At 36.4% G+C, this 8,850-nt stretch overlaps 1 protein-coding gene across 1 annotated transcript in view; it reads left to right on the top strand.

The window, feature by feature from the left end:
* PLAA (phospholipase A2-activating protein) overlaps positions 1-8,850 on the top strand; it is a 55,422-nt gene that overhangs the window by 35,717 nt on the left and 10,855 nt on the right. The window contains exons 8-11 of the mRNA XM_011994369.1: positions 679-836; positions 1,548-1,767; positions 3,877-3,945; positions 7,094-7,162. Coding sequence (XP_011849759.1) covers positions 679-836; positions 1,548-1,767; positions 3,877-3,945; positions 7,094-7,162 — 516 coding nt within the window. The remainder of the gene's footprint in view (positions 1-678; positions 837-1,547; positions 1,768-3,876; positions 3,946-7,093; positions 7,163-8,850) is intronic.

Raw genomic sequence — 8,850 nt, 5'->3', positions numbered from 1 at the left:
GGCAGATCACGAGGTCAGGATATCGAGACCATCCTGGCTAACACAGTGAAACCCCATCTCTACTGAAAAAATACAAAATACTAGCCGGGCGAGGTGGCGGGCACCTGTAGTCCCAGCTACTCGGGAGGCTGAGGCAGGAGAATGGGGTGAACCCGGGAGATGGAGCTTGCAGTAAGCTGAGATCTGGCCACTGCACTCCAGCCTGGGTGACAGAGTGAGACTCCATCTCAAAAAAAAAAAAAGATTGAGCTGATAGAAGTAGCTGAAGCGGGTGCTGAGAAGTAGCTGAAGGAGCTATGCGGTTGAGAGAAAGGTATCAGACTTTCCTACTTTTCAGCCTGAGCCACTGGATTAATGGAGAGCCATTTATGGAATGAAATGTGTTAGGAAGATACATTCACTAATAAAACTTGTTTTATTTTTGATGGGCCAGTTGCTTCCTAGTGGAATCACGTTTTGTTAACCTTCCTTTGACTAATAATATTTCCTTTTAACTGTTATTTTTTTTTTGGCCACTTTCTAGTAAAATTACATTTTTAAATATTTAATACAATTTTGTTTTAAAACAAAATCCATATTCTCTTGTGTGTAAATTTTAATGTTAAGAATTTTCTATCTAAATGTTTTTCAATTTTACACTGCCATTCTACCTTTGATTCTTAAAATTTTTATTTTAAGGTACTAGAGAAGGACAGACTCGTCTAATCAGAGATGGGGAGAAAGTCGAAGCCTATCAGTGGAGTGTTAGTGAAGGGAGGTGGATAAAAATTGGTGATGTTGTTGGCTCATCTGGTGCTAATCAGCAAACATCTGGAAAAGTTTTATATGAAGGGAAAGTATGTCGACTTCTACTTTCTAATTACTGTTATCTTAAATCATTAGGCAAATTAAAGGTTTCCTTTGCCCCATAGTGATAAAATTTTCTTTGTTTTGACATTTAAAAATACATTACTGTGTGGGATAATAATCTTTTTTTTTTTTCCTTGTCTTGAAATAGATATTTTAAAAGTATCTTTCCATGTAGTGAGAGCTGCATTTGATAGACAAATTAGCAATTGTCTGTCACTTAGTAATTTCTATACAAAAGCTGTTCCCAGCCATTTTGTATTGGGAGCTTCTGTGCCACCTTTCATCTAATACCTCATGCCTGGCTATATTTAACTTGACAAGACATGAGGGACCCTGCAGGGCAGTGCTTAAAATGCCGGCATGTTTTGGTGAGTAGGGCACAGTAACAGCTGATAATTTTGACATTGGTATCAACTAGTTGGAAACTCTCCTTTGGCTCTAGAATTAATATGTAGTTGTAATCCATCTTTCATCCTCACCCCCATCCCCTAATGAAATACTAATTTTGCATCACATGCAGATGGGGGCTATTAATCTTTATCTGCCAAAAAGGAAGATTTTAGCACTGTACCTTGGAGAAAATTTAAGTACTATAATTATTAAAATAAAGAACACATCTGTGTTATCTTGTATGTCATTAATATATGTGAACAGATAAATTAATAAACATGTGTCTCCTTTTTATATTCCTACTTTAGGAATTTGATTATGTTTTCTCAATTGATGTCAATGAAGGTGGACCATCATATAAATTGCCATATAATACCAGTGATGATCCCTGGTTAACTGCATACAACTTCTTACAGAAGAATGATTTGAATCCTATGTTTCTGGATCAAGTGGCTAAATTTATTATTGATAACACAAAAGGTCAAATGTTGGGACTTGGGAATCCCAGCTTTTCAGATCCATTTACAGGTAAGTTAGTGTTTATATTGAGTCTTACATATTTCCATTAGTGTTGATTGATACTTTTGATGTTTTCAAACACTCATGTGATTAGCTTTTTCAATAAATACCAACATCTACAACAAAGTTTTACTCCACATTCGTATGTTTAAGCCTCAAATTACGTAGTAATTCTGTATTTTACAGAAATAATAGTAAATTGTTGTCTTTCAAAAATGCAATCATACTATAATGGAATTTCAGTTATTTGAAACAAAAACAAACTTGTAAGTTCTTTTATATAGTGTTTCTTTTTAAAAATTATATTTTGGCAAAATTTAGTAAATAATTCTTTTTTCACGTGAGGCTAAATTGGTCAGTCATGCATCAAATCTAAAGGTGAGCCCTGTGGGTAGTTTTAGTTTGTATGTGATATATATTCTACAAGTTCATTTTAAGTTAGTTGTTTGTAACATCGTATGCAATATCTCAGATGTTATAAATGCAGTTAGGTGCTCATAACAGTCTGTAAATTGTAATGCTGGTGGTACTAGTCCAAATTCTGGCTCCTAAGAAGTGGAATCTAATCCTAGTAATATTAATGTGAGTTCTGGAGGCTGGTTAAGAGGAAATAAAATGCCTCCTCCAAATAACATTTTGAGATAGGCACTTGACTGTTAATGTTTTCCTCTCGTCATTTCTGACTCACATTTTTCATGTGCTAGTGCTCTTCCTTGTTTAAAAGGACCTCATATTGTATTCCTGTCTCAAATCCTTATGTAGATCCACCTTTTCTTCCCTGAAAGCTACTCCACATTCCCAAATTATCTCTTCTCTTTCTACTTCAAAATTTCATTGCCCATTCATATAATAAAACTAATGTTTCCTGCAACTTAATTTAAATAGAATTATCAGGTCAGGTGTGATGGCTCATGCCAGCACTTCGGGAGGCCGAGGCAGGCAGATCACAAGGTCAGGAGTGCAAGACCAGTCTGGCCAACATAGTGAAACCCCATCTCTACTAAAAAAGAAATACAAAAAATTAGCCAGATGTGGTGGATATGTGCCTGTAATCCTAGCTCCTTAGGAGACTGAGGCAGGAGAATCACGTGAACCCGGGAGGCAGAGGTGGCAGTGAGCTGAGATTGCGCCATTGCACTCCAGCCTGGGCGACAGTGCAAGATTCCGTCTGAAAAAAATTAAAAATTAAAAAAAAAAATTATCAAAGTAACTCACTACTGAATTACAGATGATCTGATCCTCCAAATACTTGCACTTAAAAAGAAAATAAGTGCTTAGTATCTGGATATTTTTGTTGTTGGAATTTTAGACTATAGTTCAAAAGAGTGAACACAGATTGTAGTACTGTGTAAGCTATTTTGCATGTGGGATACAGGAAAGGAATTAAAGCAGCTGACTTTGTCTGGAAACCTAGGAAGCACTTGGCTTGTTTTGCCCTTCTAAGACTCTTAACTTTATAAGCATCCTTACTTTTTTTTTGTTTTTGTGGATAACCTGATTATTTCCCTAGAGGTACTAACAAAACATAGGCACATATGCCACACATTCGTAAATGTATAAATGGAAATCTCTTTCCTTTGTAGTTTTCATCCCCTTTCTAATTCTCTTCTCCAGTGGGTTGTAAGCTTCAGTGGATATTAGCAATTTTGTTCCCTACTGGATCCCCAGCACTGAGTCCATTGTTTGACACATGAATTAATGAACCTGGAGCTCTAAAAGATTAACATTTAGTGCCTGTGGTTTTGATAACAACAACAGCAGGAATTCTTGTGAGTTTGTATAGGAACAGAGACAGGAATTGATTGTATGTATATATATTTAGGTCAGATATCACCTGCAATTCTCTTTTGATATTTGAATTAAGCTTTAATATTTAAGTGCTGGGGCTAAGATATAATAAAACATTAAAGTTAAGAAAACAAAACTTGGATATTCATTAAAATTTCAGTTTTTTCCCAGCTATAAGACTTCTAACTATAGTTTCTGTCATTCTATCATGTGAAAGTTTTGCTCTTCTGTTTTTCTCCAAATGTAGGTTCTTCTAAAACAAGCATTGTGCTGTTTGAAAAATTCAGAACTTTGGTGCACTTCTGCCTTTTCTTTGTTTTGCATGCACAGGTGGTGGTCGGTATGTTCCGGGCTCTTCAGGATCTTCTAACACACTACCCACAGCAGATCCTTTTACAGGTGGGATGCAGTTTTGATTCATGTATCTTTCTTCACTAAATGTATAGCATCTTGCATTACATGGCTTTACATCTTGGAGATGTCATCCCATAACTGATAATTCCCTTACCTGTATTTTCAATTTTGATGGATCTCCTTTTCTTTAACTTCTGATTTTTGCTTTTTCCTGGAGTAGTTGTGTAGATTTCCTCGTGAATTTTAAATAGCATATTATTAGAACTCATTGTTTTCTCCAGGGGTCCTTCCCACCAGGAGAGCAGTGTAGTTAAGAACATAGGTTTTAGAGTCAGACAAACCTTGGTTCAAAATTGGGCTCTACCACTTACTTGCTGTGAGAAGTTGGCAAGTTACCTAACCTGTCTGAGCCTATTTTTTTTATCTGTGAAATTAGATAATAGGGGAACCCACCAACCAAGACACAGCATGAGTGCTATCACTGGCGAGATGCTACCAATCACGAGCAGAGAAGGAGCCATGTGAGTCCCTGATATTGGATGGAGCAGTACAATCAAGAAGTCTCCCCAGGCATATTTTGACTTAACATGGAAGGAGACATTCCACCCAGCTACCCAGGAATAGTCTTCCTAATCTAAGTTATTAATGTCCTTCTTGAAGCCCTTGAAGTGTTGGTGTATCTCTTCAAAATGAATTTATTTACCAAGGTATGCATGCCTCAGCGTCAACACTACTGGAAAAAGTTGCCAGAGTTGGACTTTAAGGCAGCTGAAGAAGTCTCTATTTTCAGAATGGCTTTTGATATCTTATATGATGCTGTTGTTGGATCTTCAGACAGAGTTCCTCGACAGTATACTCAGTTTGGGAAGAGATCATAGCCTTTAGGTATCCACTGGCCTTGCAGATTAGTACTGTGAGCTATAAAAATCACAATCTACAGTCCTAAGCCAGAGATTGGACAAACATACAATGTTAAGTCAGTGTCATGAAGTTGTGGATTGCTGTCAGTGAGCTTCCTTTTTCCTGTGAATGTTTTTGTGGCCCAGATGCAAATGGTTGTACCATGTGCATTGATAGCCAGTAAATGAAAATAATTAACTATCGCACTAAATGCTGTGATGGTACAGTGGCTGTTAAGGAAGTCTTTGATAACATGTGATTTCAAATGGTAGTAAGGATCTGAAGAGTAGATAAGATGGCTTTCTCTTTATCAGCAGTTCAGAAACAGTGATGCCCTGAAACTTAATACCAAGTGAGAATCCAAATCACTTTGGCGGCCTTTTTTTCTGGAACAGAAAGAACATACCAAGCTTCAACTAATACCAGCAAAATCAAGAAAATTCCGGGGGCCATTATAACCAGAGTATATCTCACTGTTCCATAATGTCAGTAACTCAGAAGATGCAGTGATTATGCAGATATGCAAGATAGCATACACAATGTCCAAGAGAATTAGGGTATCATTAGGATAATTAAATACCTTTCATATAAATATATAACAGCCTCTACCATATTGAGGTATGAAAATAAAATGGCATAATATGTGTAAGTGTTAAGCAGAATGCCTGGCGTATATTTAAGCCATCGGTGTATGTTAGTCATTGTTGATGATAATGTTTTCCCAACTTTGTCAGTGGCACTGGGGCCAAAAGATTTCCCTGTCTGGCTACAACTTAAAGTCAATCTTAATTCTTCTTTCTTCCCCATATTAATTTATGCTGTCCTTAAACTGCTAATGTTTATTAGAATGATCTGGGAAGCTTGTTTAAATTACTTATCCCAGGGTTCTACGGCCAAGAGATTCTGATTCAGTAGATTAGTGAGGAGGTTAAAACTAAAACTATTCATGATCTGATCTCTCACCAAAGGATTCTAATTAAATAAATGATCTTGGTGGTAGTTTGATCTTAGGTTTTTTTTTTTTTTTTTCAAGTCAAGAGTTTTGCTCTTGTTGCCCGGGCTGGAGTGCAATGGTGCGATCTCAGCTCACCACAACCTCTGCCTCACATCTTTAAGCAATTCTCCTGCCTCAGACTCCCGAATAGCCAGAATTACAGGCATGCGCCACCATGTCTGGCTAATTTTGTACTTTTAGTAGAGACGGGGTTTCTCCATATTGGGCAGGCTGGTCTCGAACTCCTGACCTCAGGTGATCCGCCCACCTCAACCTCCCAAAGTGCTGGGTTTACAGGCGTGAGCCACCATGCCCAGCGATCTTAAAGTTCCCCAAGTGTTTCTAAAGTGGAGCCAGTTTGGAATACCCCTGGGTTATGGGTGGACTCTGGGAATCTGTGTATTGAAACTGTGATTCATTCAGGTGGTCAGAAAACCATATTTAGAAAAGTGTGAGACTCTACTTTACCTCTTAAGAGCTTAATGCCTTGGGCAAGTTATTCAGCCTTCTGCTTCTAAAATATTGTGAATTATAATGGTATCTATAGAATAGTATAATGAATATATGCATAGAAGATGATTAGCTGGCATATGGTTAAATTTCAACAAACCCATTTATTCTGTGTTTCTCATTATTTTAATTAATCTTACTGTCTTTCTGGTTTTGCTTTTTAAATTTTGTTTGGCTTTTCTGTATATGTTGCACCAATTATAACAACTCCTGGAGTGTAAATTGAGAGAGGCTAGAACAGTAGCCCATTTTTCTTCTTCCCATAAAGGCTGATCCAGTATTCTGAGTATCTCCAAATCCTGCTGATTCTCTCTCTATACTTACTTTTTATGTTTCCTTCTTTTTATTTTCAATAGGACAGCCACAAGTATTATCTATAATAAAATGTGACTGGGCTGTTGTCATAGTATCTCTAACCTCCTGAGTCTTTTCCAATTGTCTTATGTGCTAGTTAGTCCCACCCCTTTACTTCAATAGAATAGCATTCACATTTCTTTCTGGAAACTTTTATTTCTCTCCAATCCACTTACATTTTTGTAATTTACTAAACTTCTACAATTATAATATATAAGGCATGTAATGTTTAATTTGTAGCTAACATTTGTTGGGCACTTATGACATGCCCAGGCACTGTTCTCAGCATTTTTCTGTATTAAATTTATGGCATATTTAATATGTATGGTATGACACCATTGTGAATTCTGCTTAATAATGGAAATAAGCAAAGAAGAGTTTGAACTTTATAATTTGCAGTCACCTTTGCTTACTAGGAGTATTATTGTATTGTAGGTGCTGGTCGTTATGTACCAGGTTCTACAAGTATGGGAACTACCATGGCCGGAGTTGATCCATTTACAGGTACATACTTTTTGTTTCTTTTTCCTTTTTTTAGATTTTAAAAATTCACTGGAACTTTTATTTAATGAAAAGAGTAAGAAATTTTGTGTCATTTTCTTGGTTGAGAACTTTTTGTGTAGTAAATCAAGACCGAACTTGTCTGGCTTTTCGAGTTTTCTCAGAATTGTCTCATTACTACGTATTAGAATCATCTGGGGAGCTTTCCAAACGTACTTCAGCCTTATCCCCAGAGATGCTTACTTGGTCTAATTCTGCTGTGAGTTAGGGACTTGGCAAAGGGTAGTTTTATAATCTTCCAGTGTGATTCTAATATGCATCTAGGAACGGAAACTACTGTTTTACTGTAGTAAGTCTGCTTTCCTCGCTACTATTACAAAGTCTATGTTTATTCTCATCTCTTCATTCTTACTTAATGTGTTGAGAATGTTATTCACTGGATTATACATTGGTCTCTTTAAGAAGACTCAGGAAAGAATTTGCGTCTGTGATTTAGGCCTGGAATAGCTATCATTCTTCTGAGCAACTAATTGTTTTTTAATCCTTAGTTATCTAGTCTACAGTCTGACATACCTAACTTGTTCATTGAATATGTGCTGGTATGTTTTCCTCTGTATTGGCTGCCAGTAAAACACAGAGCTAAATTTGTGGTTCATCTCTTTCAAGTTTGACAGATACCTTGGCATTTTTTTTTTCTACTTAATTTTTATATTCTTCGTAATTTATATGAGAGAAATTGAGTAACATATGTGTTATTCAGCATTAAAATAAACACCCATAAACCTACTACTCAATAACTAACCTAGCCCATGTTTTTATTTTTTATTACTTTTGAGATGGGATCTTGTTTTGTTGCCTGGCCTGGGCTCAAACTCCTGGGCTCACATGATCCTCACACCTGAGCCTCCTGAGTAGTTGGGTTTACATGCGCATGCTACCATGTCCATCACTTGGCATGTGATTTTGTAAGCTATTTTTTAATTGCATAAGTAACATTGGTTAGCAATACTGACGTATAACATAGTAACTCTAATTAAGATTATGGATTCTGGAGTGAGAATCTAAATTCAAATCTCAGCTCTACTACTTTTTATCTGCTTGACCTTGAACAATTTATTTGATGTGTCTGTGCTTTTGTTTTTCTCATTTGCAAAGTTGAGGTAATATCTACTTTCTAGAATTAAGAGCTTAAAATTACAAAATTTATGTAAATAACTTTTTACCAAATTAATGCTTAGTAATTGTTAGCTGTACTTGTTAACAAAAGTTAACAGTGCTCCCTCCCATTTTCCAGAAGTTAGTTTTTAACAGTATGGTGTGTATATTGGAACTTTATATACCTTAGTACAATCTAATGTCACCTCTTGCCTAGAATAATGAAATAACTTCCAAATTGGTCTCTCCATGATCCATACTGCAGACAGTGATCATTTTATTGTTTACTCTTATGTTTCTGCACCTCCCTTGATTAAAAAACTCTTCAGTGGCTTCCCAGTGAATATTTTTCTTTTGCCTTGCCTCACATTCCTCTCTGCCTTTCCTCTGTCCAGCCATACTGACCGGTGTCAGTTTCTTGAGCATATAATACTGTTTTCTACCTCCAGAGCTTTGAACTCACTGTTTTCTTTTGACATACTTATGTATTGCCCTTTGCCTTGTCATTTAGACCACAAATTATTGGCTGTTTTTCT

The sequence above is a fragment of the Mandrillus leucophaeus genome, unplaced genomic scaffold, assembly GCF_000951045.1.
Source record: "Mandrillus leucophaeus isolate KB7577 unplaced genomic scaffold, Mleu.le_1.0 Scaffold454, whole genome shotgun sequence".
Taxonomy (NCBI): Eukaryota; Metazoa; Chordata; class Mammalia; order Primates; family Cercopithecidae; genus Mandrillus; species Mandrillus leucophaeus.
The sequence above is the reverse complement of the archived record's forward strand: the minus strand, read 5'-3'. Positions and strand labels throughout refer to the sequence as shown.